The sequence below is a fragment of the Dysidea avara genome, chromosome 6 (genome assembly GCF_963678975.1).
Source record: "Dysidea avara chromosome 6, odDysAvar1.4, whole genome shotgun sequence".
Lineage (NCBI taxonomy): Eukaryota > Metazoa > Porifera > Demospongiae > Dictyoceratida > Dysideidae > Dysidea > Dysidea avara.
In genome coordinates, this window is record NC_089277.1 from 23,589,842 (window position 1) to 23,605,549 (window position 15,708).

The following is a 15,708-nucleotide window of genomic DNA, read 5'->3' on the forward strand; positions in this document are numbered from 1 at the left end:
GCTTTCTCGGCTTCTTTGTCTGGTGGCAGCAGCCCTGCAAAGTCATTTCCGATTAATACGTATAATCGGAAAAAACAGTCGATTCACGAACACTCACCGTCTACATATCAGACTTGCATTCAATCAACAGTTTTCTACCTTAAAGTAGTAGAGTAACTCATCTACTTTCTGGTTTATTAAATCAAATCCTTTTAATCTTTAATCACGAATTACAAATCAAATAAAATGAGACGTCACTGGAGTAATAATCGCACTATGATTTTAAGTATACGGAAGTAAACGATGTTTGTAAAAGTGTACGGTGAACATTTCCCGTATACGTATCTCAAACAATCAAGTTTCCGTATACTTAAATTTATGGTTCGATTATTACTCCAGTGACGTCTCATTTTATTTGATTTGTAATTCGTGATTAAAAGGATTTGATTTAATAAACCAGGGATATTTAGAAAGTAGATGAGTTACTCTACTACTTTAAGGTAGAAAACTATTGATTGAATGCAAATCTGATATGTAGACGGTGAGTGTCCGTGAATCGACTGTTTTTTCCGATTATGCGTATTAATCGGAAATGACTTTGCAGGGCTGCTGCCACCAGACAAAGAAGCCGAGAAAGCTGATACTTGGTGCCCAAAGTCCCACAGCCTTGAACTATCTAAAGACATATGAGTTGTTCAAAAATTCCTGTTGTAGCTAGCTCGAGTAATTGCGTCCGATTTTGGAGCCCGTCCGATATTAGGTGAGTTCCTCTACACTGTGTTGTAGATGGTAATAAACAGTTTACAGTTGTTGATATAATATAGCATTACCTACCATAGTCGGCAGAAAGGGGGGACTAGGGGGCTAAAGCCCCCTCCCTGGGTCTGCTGAGGGGGCTTAGCCCCCCTCAGAATGATATCACGTCGAAATTATCCTTGGAGTGGGGCTGAAAATCGTGGTAAAGATCGAGATACTCTAATAGAGCAGTCACTCTAACAAAGCAGTCACAGTCTTAGAGCAGTGTGTAGCGAACTATGTAAGGATTATATGTGTTTATCAGCTATAGTCACGATCAGCTGGTTGTGACCTTTTTTTTTTTGGTCTCACCTTACCAAACCAGAGACCATGTAGATCATTTCATTAAGTCTGGGTCAGCCCAGCCCCTCCTCATATCAACTACTTCCTCCACCCCTGTTACCTACTGGTACAATATGCTAGTGTAGGAAGTTTATTTAATATACTGATCACTGATCAGTTGATAGCATAGTGTAGGAAATTTATATTGTGCTTACATTAAGGTGTTGATTGGTCAGGTTCCATTGACACTAAAATAATAGGTTTGGTGATGCGGAAGAGCAGCAATTCCGCAAAACATTTGGTGGCTTAATTAGGTGTTTATGTAAGCCATCCACTTTCGTTTCTATTATACGCTGTAACTATGTGATGTTTACCCCTTACCACTGCAGCCACAATAGTAAACAGTACTAAACTTAATCATGATGTATAAAATAAAATAATATAAGATCTCTAATCAGTTGGCAAGTGTGTGCCATAGTAGTATACAATGCTCTTTCTACTGTGTGCATATGTATGTCTGTCCCAATGTATATAGCTAGCCTTGTTATTTGGTACACACCACGCAGGTTAGTTCTTTGTCACTACAAGTAATGAAGTGGCCACAGTGTGCTTCGACTGTGTAGAAGAGATATCCATTGGTGTCACTTCCACTACCTGGTATCTGTTCAAGGGTTCTGTCAATACAAGTAAACTGTGTAGCTGCTTTGTGACCATGATATCCAGCCATAAGATAGCCGTAGTACTCAGTATTCCATCCTGGAGGACACTTGTAATGAGAAGGAATCATCATCTTGCTGGTGCGGCCACTAGCTTGACACATTGCACAAGGCACATTACGGTCATAGCTGTGGTCTAGTGGAGTATGATGTGTCTGATATTCTGCTCCGAATAATTGCACCCAATTTTGATAACCTGGCTGGGATTTGAGGTACTGTGGGTCATGTGGTAAACACAATGGATCAACTGCAGCTCCTTCATGGAGATGATTTGATCCAGCTACAACTCCAGAGTAGATGGTATCTGCTCCATAGGGACAAGTAGAATTACCCCATCTAACATAGGTGACTCCTGCAGCAGGTGGACAAGCGCATTTGTCATTGCTAGCAGCTGCAGCTACAGAACGTTGTTCAGATTTTTTTGCGATCTCATTTGTGTCTCCAGTGTTTGGTTTAACCATGATCTTTGACTCAAGTTGTTGTATCTTAGCAAGTAGGTAGGAGACTAGTGGATCTTCACTGGTGGCCTCCACAGCATCCGTGAGGATGAAGGTGGCAAACAGCAACAGAACAAACACCTTTATCTCCATAACATTGACCTATTGATATTATTGTTCATTGCATTGCAAATAAATTCATGAGTAGAACATAGTACTAACATTGTTTAAACATAAGGTTAAGAATAAAAATCTCTTGAATTATCAGTTTTACTAGACTGCTTTATTGGAGTATATGACTGTTCTATTAGAGTATCACAATGTTTACAAGTATAGTGGCTAAGCATCCTTTGAAATAAGTTGCTAGTCATTTTGCTGTTAATACCTTGCATAGTATAATAAATAGTCTACAGCCATCTTAGCAATCTCAATGATATACATGTGTCACAACATATACAGCAATACATGTACAAAGGCCACACAAGTTGTGTGGCCTTTGTATTGCTTATTTTGACTGTCAACAAGGTGCAGAATTTCTCACTTATCTGTTAGGTAGTATGTGGTAAATCAAATATGGTAACTTTATTTAGTAATGGTAAATTCTCAGGGACTAAATATCCTTGTAATTTCCATATGGTGAACAATTATATTCTAGTGTCTAACATTGTTATGCTTCAGTTGCCTTTGCTTGATTTGTCTTACCACTTGTGTGACAGAAGTGTGAAAGTATGTACTAACAAAGAACAATTACATAATGTATTATAACTATTCCAATGTACCAGAATTTTTTTTCACTGTGCCAGACACACAGACACGTACAACTGTGTGTTGTTTTGTTGCTGATATCTACAAATTTTGTACATTTACAAACACATGTGTGTTTGTATGCGATGTATATATGTTCTTATGCACAATATACAGTGATGTACATACTTATGCACATATGTTTGTGCTTGTATGTATAAATATACAGCCGCGGCGTATACATACGTACGTATAGCATATTAATAAATGCAAAACAGCACTACAAGGTAAAAAAAATAGATACTCATGTATGTATAAGGACATATGTATGTTAACATGTAAGTAAAATAATATTACATATAATTATGTGTACAACTTTTCCTTACTTACCACAAGTAGCTACCCTGCAATTGTATGTAGAGCAATTTGGAAAGTGTTTGTTCTTTGTAGTGTACGCTGAGTAAATGCTAATTACACTACACAGCAATAACACACTTTTGTTCAGTGATAGTCAGCAACTGTGATAATGCATTGCATGTTGGTTCTTTTATAGTAGAGTGTATGCATGATATTATCAAAACACAATGACATCATATGTATAAGCTAGTTTGTGCCAGCCTCACATACTGCACAGAATATTTATGCTTCATGAAGGATTAGCATTTCCAATGTACTCATAAACATATGTGTACTGTTGTTATATAGGTATTTATTATGTACTTATAAACCACTTTAGCGTGGGTGTTCAAAGGCACTGCTCGGTGTTTAACTCACATATTGCCCGGGCAATATCATGGGGAAGCGGTTTGCCAATGACTTTGATACCCAGCCAGTTCAAAGAATCGATGTGCTTTGACTCATTATATTGAACGACATAGAGCTTTGTAATGGTGGGACTCATTTTTGTAGTAGTTGCTAAGCTTACTACATTTGCTAAGATAGACTAGTTCGGTGTTACTAAAGGATAATGATGGCACAAAATAATTGTTTGGGTGATTGTGGATGCGTATTTCTACCCACCGTGTATCAGCCTTTGAACAGACCACGGAACAGCAAAGCTACTACTGCTACTTTGAAATAGGTTAGTAACTTACAGTCCTAAGTACTTAACTTAATATACACTGTGAAAAAAGCTCAGAATAATAAGGTCTATATATAACAGTCTTATTATGTTAGTATTAGAATGAAATAGTACAGCATATATTATTAGATTAGGACTTTACTATTACAAGCTTATTGAATACATTTAAGACAGTCATATATTAGAGATTAAATTACTAGTATAGTGCAGTGTATTATCAGACTATACTAAGCCTATTTTAAACGTATATTGGCTACTATACTACTGTACTTTTTACTTTCCCATAATCTGTGGCTACCTTAATTAAATAATTATTATATTTGTAATAATTTAATTCTGTAAATATGTTAAAACCACAATAGGTACAGCTAGTAAAATCGATGTCTCCTTGGCCGGCCATGACAGTATCAACTCAATTTCGTCATTTATCAGTCTTTATCCAACTGTAGCAGGTAAGACAGTAAATACAATCAGGGCCGGAGGAGAGAAAATTGAGTTGGTCAGGCCATTGACTATAATGTTGAAATTGCTACTATATACATGCCAATGAGAGAAGAGCCGTTGCACAGTGTGTGAAGCACACTCTGTGAAGTGCGAAGCACGAGCATTCTACGGGGCCTGGGGGCATGCCCCCACAGAAAATTTTTGAAAATTAGACACTCAGATATGCAATTGTAGTGATATTGCACTGCTAGCTAGCTATATAAATATGCTCAAGCCTATCTGTTGTTCAGTAGACTTTCTATACTATGTATAATTGTAGACCTGACATACAGGGGACACAACATGAAACTTGCTGTATGGTTCATTTAGTTATAGCTAGCAATTAGAAGTTCATGGGGGGTCTGGGGGTGCAACCCCCAGGAGCTGCAGAATTTTTGCAATATAAAGGCTTGAAAATGCCTTACAATACTAGCTAGCAACTTGCAACTTTCCCCCCAAATTTCACAGGGAACCCATGCAGCATGGCCCCCTTTAGCTAGGCTATAAGTACTATACAGTGAATTCACACAGCTACAATAAAAAGCTACACAGCTACAAAAATACAGTATACTACTATACTGGTTTGTATGAAGTGAACGGATATCACGTAAATATACTGGTGGACAGTCACGAGACCAATCAGTATTCGAAAATGGCGCGATGTGGGTAAGACTGAGAGTTTGCTCAGTATCTCGACAGGACGAGTGGGTAGTTGAAGAGGAGTGATTTCTACTCAACATCTCATCTAGATGGCCACCATGTAATGTATGGGTGTACAGCTTCTTGCCGCGGAGTGAGTCATCTGGTTTGTCACTGCCACTCAGAGCCCTTCGCCCAGTAAAAGAAGCCAAGAGAGACAAGCCAAGGAATGTTAATGATTATTTTATGAAGATTGAATTGTGATACGAGTGTGCTAGTTTAGAATCAAAGAAGGCACCTGCCTTACACGTGATAAATGCCAACTGTCAGCACACGTGATACTGTACGTATAGAACCCACAATCATTTCTGTACAAAACGATACGAATGCTATGCTGTACTGTAAGGTAATTGGAGGTACTATACGTGTAGTTCTGTGCTTTAGTTAGGCTGAGAAACTGTCATGCATTTTCAATAACATCTGTAAAATGTACGTAGCTACATGTAGATGTGATCGTCCAAAGATTGCATGAGAGTAATGTAGTTCAAGCTGGTCAGTTAGTTGGTTCAACTCCAGATTATTGGTCTGGCTCAGGCCTGACCAACCGGACCGTCTCCTCCGGCCTTGACAATTCACAAGTTCCATTACTAATTACCTGTATCATTATCACCATGTTCATCACCATGTAGAACTCTGTGACAATCTGTTAGTCGTGTCCCACAGCTCTAATACAAAGATGGTAAATATAATGTGCATTCTGGACAATCGTTGAACTTACTAACAGTTTGTAACAATAAGAATCTCATAAAACCTAGACCTTGTATGGAAACCTAGTATTACCATGCAGAACTGCGGCTAGGTCCCACAACTCTATTAAAGATGGTAAATATAATGGTATACTGAACAATCATTGTACTTACAGTTTGCAACAATCTTGTAAAACTGAGACCGAGTCTGAGACTGACAATCCATGGAACTAAGACAAGTGTGATAAGACCAGGTCTCAAAACCCTAAATAGAGGCAAACATAATTCATATTCTGGATTACTTATATAGTTGTTATCAGTGAGTCTAACCAGACATAAAACAGCCACTTAGTATGTGATTTTGTCAGGCTAATATCAGACGAAGATTTTTGAACAGTCATATCTCAGCCAAGAACAATGATATCAAGCTGTAATTAGCAGGTATGGTTGTAAAGTGTTACAGGTTTTTGCAATTGAATTCGTCGCCTTTGCAATTGAATTCGTCCCGTTTGCAATTGAATTCGTCCCGTTTGCAATTGAATTCGTCCCATTTGCAATTGAATTCGTCGCTTTTGCAATTGAATTCGTCGCTTTTGCAGTTGAATTAGTCTGTTTTGCAATAGAATTCGTCGCGTTTGCATTACAATTCGTCATAAACAAAACGGCTCCAAGAAACCAACCCGTTCATTAAGAGATGAACAATTTATGCCTTGGAGAGTTACACTTGAGACACTAGAAGGTGGTAGTACGCGAAGTTGATAGCTGTCTGACAAGTTAATTAGCTTGCTCGCGAGTGACCACACCCATCGCGAATGGCGTAGTAGAGTTTGGAATGTTGTTGGAGAGACTGTAGAGGAAGAATTATTGCCTTATAAAGAGTTGTTTACTACTGTTGTACTTGAACAAGTTCTTGTAGCAGCTGCTACATCGTGTTTTCATGTTTGCTCCAGCTGCCATTCTTGTTATGGACGAATTTAACTGCAAAAGCGACGAATTCAATTGCAAAAGCGACGAATTCAATTGCAAACGGGACGAATTCAATTGCAAAACCGACGAATTCAATTGCAAACGGGACGAATTCAATTGCAAACGGGACGAATTCAATTGCAAACGGGACGAATTCAATTGCAAAAGCGACGAACTCAATTGCAAACGGGACGAATTCAATTGCAAAGTCGCCGAATTCAATTGCAAAAACCTGTAAAATAAGTACATTCAAGCATTGATTTATGTCAAATCCCTATTCTATTGGCTAATGTATAAGCATACCTGCTAGTTAGAGTTTGATATATTCGCCCTTGGCTGAGATATAACTGTTCAAAGTTCTTCATCTGACACTCGCCCATACCTAAAACTCACAAAAATACTCCTACCACGTGGCCATTTTTATGTCTGTTGCGTAAGCTCACAAGAAGCATCTGATACACTGATAACCAAGTCCAAGAATCTTGTAATCACTAAGTACAATTGAAACAAGACTAAATATAATATAATTTGCATACTCTCAGTGGACTTACTTTTGTTAGCAATACGAGTATGGTCAGTGAAGTAAGGACAAACAAGATGAAACAGGTTCTTGAAAGCACTCAACACATTTACAGTGCCAGACGTACATGAGGTAGCAGCCATCAGTTGTTGATAAAAAGTAGTAGAAAACATGAAGAAATGAGACCAGTTCCCAGAAGAAATGAGACCAGTTTCCATAAACCTAAACGAAGGTAAATATAAATTGTATATTGGACACTCTCAGTGTACTTACTCACAGTTGTTGGCAATAAGAAGAATCTCCTAGAACTGAGACTAAGTCTGTAATTCCTACCCTATTGAAAAGAAAATGAATAAAAATACAATCAGGCCTAACGCATTTACAGCTGTAATTAATTAGAAGAACTCCGTGAAAAAAGAACAAAACTGTCCACATATGTCGCTACCAGATTCTTTAAAGAAAACAGCTGCCATTGAAGGAAACTAACACTGCAGATGTTGTACACTAACAACCTGTAGAACTAAGAGGTCCGATAAGAAACTGCAGTACCTCTGAAGAGATAGTCTCGCGGCGCCCGACCCTAAAAAGAGGGTCTGGTGAAACTGTGTACGAAAAGTTTTCGCTTAGGAATTTAAATTGTGTGACGTTAGTGAATTATTGCATAACTGTAAAAATGAATCAATATCGTTAAGTACTGAAAAATCCGGTGGTATACTAGTAGGTAGTTCTGTAGTTCATGGCAATACTCGTGCCTTGCTGTTTGCTATGTGGAGCTGCTTTACCAGAATCTAAATGCAGAAGGAGTGTTTTGTCGAACGAAGGGAATAATGTTAAGCGGGTAGTTGAAGATTATGTGCGGAAAGAACTGTGCATCAGCTATCTTGCAGAAGAGTTTAGAAACTAACAGACAGAATGTCTATAAGCCTGACAAAAATGTTTTAGTGGCAGTTATTGCTGGTGTGATGTTGAGAAACTGTAGCCAGCGTGCCAATTTCCTGCAATCTGTAATTTCACTGCTTTTGTATTCTAATCATTGTCCAAAACAGGTACATAGTTGTAATTGTAAATTTTGGATTGAGGCATAGCCTGTACATCCAAATTTAGTTAACGACATGTGTGTATTGCCATTGTGCTTTTTCTAGATATTCAGGTGCTTACACAAAGCATGCCTGTGTTTGTCACATAGAACCACAGTGCAGCTTGTGGATGATTTTGGAAAGGAGCATGATAAGCCTGTGAATACCTGGCATGATGAAATATTTGAAAGACAATTGCTAAAGGTTTGCAAAAGCATTTTGTTGTGCTGGATTACTGTTTATATCATTATAGAATGTACCATGCTAGAATCCTAGTGACACTGCCAACCATAGCACTGTGAATCCTGGTGCTACTACTGCAGTAACTATTGAATCCAATGTGTTTTGTGATCCAAAGGCTGGTGAAACAAATGACGAATGGAACAGTAGTGTACAATCATCTCAAGACAGTAGTAGCGCTGATACTTTTTGTAATTTATTATCTTCTCCCATTGCACCAAGGTTTTCTCCTGTACTTACAGCTTCTGACACTGCAGAGTCTTCTGGGACAGAAGAGTTTTTTGATTTCCTTTGTTCTGAATTGCCCATGTCAACCTTTAAGTTTGTAGCTGATAATGTTGATTTTTACATTAGACCCAGACAGGAAACATTGGACCATCATGCTTACTCTTTACATTGTACACATATAATGGCAGTGAAGGATAGAGTTGACTGTTCAGTTCTGAGTGATACACCTCGTTCTGTTGATATTGCATCAGTAGACTTTGAAACAGTGTTACCTAATCATAATGACTTGAAAGGTTTGAAAGAAAATCTGACCATTCTTCTGTCAAGAACCGTTAGAGCGCATATGCCATTCTTTCGCAAACATATCAGTGTGAAAGCAGTCCCTCAACACATACAACATCAGTTTTCAAGTGAGATGTCCAGCAAGTCAGAGGTGGTAAGAAGTTCATTACTTTGTATACATATGCATAGCTAATACATGTACAGTATCACTCAAACACATCACCTTGTGAGAGTGAAAGTGATTAAAAAACGTGCTAATCAATGGCACTCTCAAGTATTCATTCTGTTTTGTTTGAGATGCAAGCAAAATTGGTGCCACCCCTTTAATTAGTAAGGTTGCTCTCTCCCGCAAGACGTGTTGCATTTGAGCAGTACATATCATACGTGTATGTCAGGATGATGATGAATACAGTATGCGTGTATGATGCCTATATATGTTATTATAGCATACTGTACCAAACTAACATAGATGCGCTTATTCAATAGTTTTACTATGTAGGTTCCATTAGGTGTAATGCTCAAGAATGAGAACAAGCAAGATGAAATGATTTGTGTGCTGGAAAAGCTTATGGAGTATGTTCCATCTGTTACTACTGTAGACAGTGTTGTTGATCCTGACACTGAGGAAACAGTAAATTTGGTATCACACAAATTTCATCGTGTGATGTGTGGCGGAGATCAATTAACTGCAGAACGCATCCGTGGCTGTAAAAGAACTAAAAGCAACTCAAATACAGATAAAGAAAGATTGCAAGGATTAGAACTCGTAGTAGAAGATTGGCATTCAAAGGTTGCGCTATTAAAAGTAAGCAAGCAAGTACAAAGTAGGTATGATTCCCTTTAAATTAGTGCAATAAACAACTTGACTGTACCTAATTATGTATGTGTGTTATGTACGTTTACAACTGTTTGATTTCCATATTTTATAGGTAATATGGAAGAGATTGTATAATACCTCCTCAGGCATGGACACCTGTACGCTTTATCATTTGCGTAATCAGTTACAAAGGAGAGCTGTCACTAAGAAGGTTAAGACTGACCCCACAAGTTGTGAAGATTTTTTCTGTTAGTCACTACTGGCCATCTGTAATATGCAGTGATGTCTGCTATTGGTATGTTATCATTAGAAGATTCACCATCAGATGAATGTTATTCTGATTTTGCCAATAAATCTGAAGGAGAGCGCAAGGAAATTTTTGAAGAACAATGCGAGATGTCTTGGACTCCCATTTAAACATTGAAACCATCACTTTACCATCAAGTGAAGAAAGTAGCAATGAACAGCCATCACCCAATATCATTTCAGCTTGCAATGAAGATGAAGAACAACATGCACCATGTAATAAGACAAGCAACAACTCTGTTTTAGCATATGCTAATGAAGTTTTTTCATTAGGGCTTTTGTTGATGGAGTTTATTGATGCTGTTAAGGAAGGAGATGGGCAAAGAATATTGACATGTTGGAAGTACATGCTGTTATATCACATAAAACTAAATATTCAATTGAAGCATTTCATTTACTTGCACACTATAATTACATATACAGTGAAAGATTGTGCAGACAGTTACTCTGGAGTCGTACCATTAATGTTCATGGAAAGCCTGGTAAAAATATTTCCATGGATTTACACATGGAACACCTGAACAGAGACTTTAAAACTGTAGTTAGTCACTTAAAACCCAACACCCTTGGTCCATCCTTACAAAGAACTGGAAGAGCATTGAAGATTTTAAGAGAAATTCAATCTCACTATGACGAGGTTACATGTGTAACAACTGAATCTGCGTATCATTCATCCAGAAACAGCAATAAGGACCTACCCATGGTAATAGAACAATTGCAAAAAGCAGAAGTGTTCAGAATGATTGAAAACCGTCAACACCAGCAATTTTCTGACAGGCAGTTTACTTAACAAATTGGATACATATGAACTTAGGGACTGGATGACATCTCAACTTCGCAGTATTTTACGCTACTGTATTCAAGACAGTCTTTAGTTTCTGATATGTGTGGCAGTTAATATCAATATAGTTATTTTCATTAATTAAAATCTGTGGTGCAACAGTAAGATAATCATTGTAAAATATATAAATAAGATATTGTTAACACAAGCCACAACAGCAAGCTGTGGCACAAATATCACAGCACAGACAGCCTGCTGGTCTACTTCCATCGTACGAGTCAAAATCCTGGAAAAGAGTGTGTCGCCTACATTGGAGATTGCAGTAATCTTTCATGCTGTCTTCAATGTGCCCTAGTTCAAGATCGTTGTTGGAAAAATACAGTACAGCATGAGATACCTGTCCATCTCGTCCAGTCTCCTGCACTTAACTTTCTACATCGGAGGGTGGGCCCCAATGTATAATTCTATGAACATTAGAACAATCCATTCCCATACCAAATGCCACTGTAGCTACTATTATTCTAAGCCTTCCTTCAGGCTGTGTAAAAGACTTTACAATGCCTTCTTTCACATCAACACTGGTACAAGCTGTAAACATGTCCATCAATCTAAATCGAGAAATATCAGGGTACCCAATAGGATTCATCATCTCTTTACCTAGCATGCTTTTAAAGAATAGATATATATGATCTGTGTCCTCATATGTCCTACAGAAAATTATTGTTTTGTTAGTGTTTCTGCGATTCTTACTGAGCTCTTCTACTAGGGAAGCAAATGTTTCTTCAATATCTGCAATCTTCTTTGTTACTTTATATACAATGTTTGGCTTCTCAGGAGATCTTATTATCATTACTGGCTTTACCAAACCAAGAGACTTACAGATATCTTTTCTTGTTTGTTTAGTAGCTGTGGCTGTCATTGCCATTATGTTAACAGATGTGTCCAACAATCCTCTCATTTCACCAAGATTCGAATACTCTTGTCTGAATTCTTTACCCCTACATTAAAAATGAGTGGAAGCATACACTACATGATACTTATATGCTAGTTAGTTTAGTATTACAGTGACACAATTATTGACTGGTTAAAACATCATGATAGCTAACACTAAGCTTGCCATTTCTTGATACAGTGTGCTTCGTCCACAGCTATACCAACTAGGCGATCATGATAGGTCTTTGAACGGAAGATGTCTACCCAGCTTTTGTCTCCAAGCAGTAATTCAGGGCTTATAAATATTACAGAATAGTCACCTGCACTTAATTTAGTTTTGATGGTTTCATCTTCATGGTCAAACTTTTCTTGAACATAAATGGATTGTACACCCTTCTGTACTAGGGACCGCGCCTGATCTTTCATTAGTGCCTGTAAAGGGCTTACTACTGTAACAATGATAATTGAGTATGGACTTTCTCTTTTAGACAGTCATAGACCCATGGTAAGCTCGAGTAGCAGAACGATTTACCATAGCCAGTAGGAAGAGACAAAAACAAATCCTGTCCCAACACGAAAGACTTAACTGCACCTTGCTGGCACGGCTTCAATTCAGTGAATCCAAGTCGCCATGCCACTGTAGTGACAACAGAAGACAACTTTCTATCTTCAATGTAATGATATTTACAGTTGGAACTCGAAGCCATAAAACTATCCACGTAAGAATCCACATAATTACTAGGTTGCGTCACTAATTACAAATGGAGCAATCTGATTGGAGCTTCCAACATTCCGGCAGCGCCAAACTTTTTGTACACAGTTTCACCAGACCCTCTTTTTAGGGTCGGGCGCCGCGAGACTACTGAAGAGATAATATACAAAATCATAAGAGCAGACCATGCATACTCTTACTGTTGATGGCTGATGAACTGTATCCACTCATCATCCGCCATAAGCTGAGATAACAGGTTATAAAATATGTAATACGTACGCAGCAACCAAAGTTGAATCATTTGCAGGCCGTTGTCATACAATACACAATAAACAATTTAATATGGCTAAACCTATCGTACAAACTATCATTTTAGTCTAATACTTACTCATTTAGAGCTGTTTTTGATCACTGCCATCGTAGGAATTGGGCCACTACGCCGCCACTTCACCACTACAACCAGCAAGGATGCCACAGTTGTGGTCCATAACTATCATCGTGCGGAGCATGGGTCATTGGACGATGGCGCCGATCGCGCACACTCTCTCCGCGAGATACACCGTCTCACATTTACAACCTCTCAGGCTCTGATGCAACAATAGCAACAAAGATGGCGACTTAATTGCATCTGCTACGCATGCGCACACCACTGACTCCTTCAATTTTAAACAAGCATTACTTTTTATTATTATTATTATTATTAAATACAGAGAAAAAGGCATTATGCCTGTGAGTCCTGCTCATTACAATAAACAATTACATTAAGAATAAAAGTTATCAATCAAAATTGTAAAGTTGTCAGTAGAATTAGACGACACTACATAATTGGGTAAATTATTCCATGAATTGATGGTTCTTACTGAAAAGAATTTACTTCGAACATTCTTTTGGGCTTGAGGTTTAAAAAGTTTGAAGTCATGTCCCCTTGTGGCACTTGACAAATTCAGGTGGAAAAATAATTCAGGTTGAAGATTAACATTCCCTTGTAAGATATTATATAGCATAATCATGTCAGCACGATGCCTTCGATATGACAAAGCTTGAGGGTAACCAGACGTTCATCATACTCCAAACTGGACAGATCCTGAACACATTTAGTGGCTCTTCTTTGCACTCTCTCCATCCTGTCACAATCTCCAATATAATTGGGTCCCCATACAACATTAGCATATTCAAGGTGAGGTCTTACCAGAGCCTTGTAGAGTATTGGAAGGGTCTTTTTATTTAGAGTGTTAAATGATTTTTTGACTAATCCCAATACATGATTGGCTTTGTTTATAGCAGAGGTTGCTTGGCTATGGAACTTTAAGCTAGAATCCACTATTATTCCTAAGTCTTGACGTTCTGATTACTATACCAACTTTTGCAGGTGTGCTAACTGTGCAAGAAAATCTGGATTTGTATGACTCTTAGAAAGAATTGATTGAATAATAAATTTTTCTGGTATTATATGCTTTGCCATATGAAAATGTGTACGTATGAAATTAGCTATCACAACAAAGCTAGCTATAGTGATTAACGGAAGTGTAGCTACTTATTGTAAAATCATCATGACTTTGTTTGATACAGTAAAAAATCTTAAGTCACATGCTGTATGCATAAACAAAAGTCCGTGAATAATGAGATGGTGAAGCTAAAAAGCCACTGAGTTATCACATTTAGTAAAGTAAACAAAACCATAGCAAAAGAATGTGTATTAAACTAAGGTATAATCTGTTTTCCATAATATAAGATGGGGTTTATACTAAAGTATAAGATAGTTAGTATAATGCAAGACTATACTGAGATTATTTGTATAATTTAAGCCATTAGATATACCATCTTATATTCCTCTTTTTCCACAGTGATAATTACTTTCTTACTGTCCCAATAGCGAAGTTAGTTGGCTTAACTTAGTGCAAAAATGATAACAATATAAACTCCATACCACAATCGCAAGTTTTCTAACATTGCGTGTTGAAACATAGTAACGTTTTAACGTATGGACAACGTTTTGATAGCTATTACATAACTACTCGTTTACTCAACATGAACCGAGCGCTCAAAATGTAGTCTCGCTCGCTCGAGACTAGCTACCCGAAACATAGCTCTTATCGCACGCCTCGGCTTTAATTAATCCGGGTCAGCAGTAGTGACCCGGTTTCAACGCTGCTTGGGGCGCACTCGCCTAATAGGTGAAAGAACTAACGAGAACTCATCCCATTTGTTTTACACAGTAGCATCTGAAGATCGATCGTGGTTTTAATAGCGTGGGCTGGGTCAGACCCGGATTAATTAAAGCCGGCCGAGGCGTGCGATAAGAGCTATGTTTCGGGTAGTCTCGAGCGAGCCAGACTACATTTTGAGCGTTCGGTTCATGTTGAGTAAACGAGTATTAATGAAATTTAAAAAAAAGAAAAGGTTTTGTACTTGTAGTGTAAAAAAAGAAAGAAGAGTAGTTATGTGATAACTAAGCCGGTAAGTTTATAATTTAAAATCAGTCAGTGGGTTTTGGTTGCACGTAGCTACTGTGAGTTTACAGACAGCAATTGGGTGTGGTTTCGTGCATTATTTATTTATTTATTGTTAATCAGCAGGACCCTCCAGGGGTATAATGCTGATGTGCAATTACATGTGTACAATTTCAATTAGTTACTTAACTATATAAGTATGTACAATTACGACAAGTTACTTAATTATATACATATGTACAATTACAATAATAAACTATAAAAATATATACAATTACGATAAGTTACTTAACCATATACATAAAAGGGGCTAATTTTTGCTTAAATTCTTCAACACAGTCAGTCTCAATAATCTCAGCATCTAATCTATTCCATTCTGGTACAGTTCTTGGGAGGAAGGAATATTTATATACATCAATTCTTGGTTAGTAAGGTACTAGTTTAAAGTTGTGTGAGTGTCGGGTCCGTAATACAGTAGATGCATACGTAGTATTA

At 37.7% G+C, this 15,708-nt stretch overlaps 1 protein-coding gene, 1 long non-coding RNA gene and 1 pseudogene across 3 annotated transcripts; 1 reads left to right on the forward strand and 2 right to left on the reverse strand.

Annotated features, from left to right (window-relative positions):
* Nucleotides 1–1,469: 1,469 nt before the first annotated feature.
* On the reverse strand, nt 1,470–3,466 carry LOC136258418 (uncharacterized). Of its 2 annotated transcripts, none has more exons than XM_066051732.1 (2): nt 3,344–3,466; nt 1,470–2,371 (listed from the first exon to the last, which is right to left on the reverse strand). In XM_066051732.1, exon 2 carries the CDS (start codon nt 2,360–2,362, stop codon nt 1,601–1,603), a length of 762 nt encoding a protein of 253 aa, XP_065907804.1. In that variant the 5' UTR covers nt 2,363–2,371; nt 3,344–3,466; the 3' UTR covers nt 1,470–1,600. The 2 variants fall into 2 exon arrangements, with proteins under 2 accessions (XP_065907804.1, XP_065907805.1); XM_066051733.1 differs by having other exon boundaries at nt 3,340–3,464.
* Nucleotides 3,467–4,353: 887 nt separating this feature from the next.
* LOC136258788 (uncharacterized) lies at nt 4,354–13,437 on the reverse strand. The gene is made up of 8 exons (XR_010703002.1): nt 13,152–13,437; nt 7,662–7,722; nt 7,420–7,610; nt 7,312–7,359; nt 6,077–6,167; nt 5,935–6,026; nt 5,812–5,881; nt 4,354–4,477 (listed from the first exon to the last, which is right to left on the reverse strand). It is a non-coding gene; the product is annotated as an uncharacterized lncRNA (long non-coding RNA).
* LOC136258342 (uncharacterized) lies at nt 8,240–11,265 on the forward strand (annotated as a pseudogene).
* Nucleotides 13,438–15,708: the final 2,271 nt, after the last annotated feature.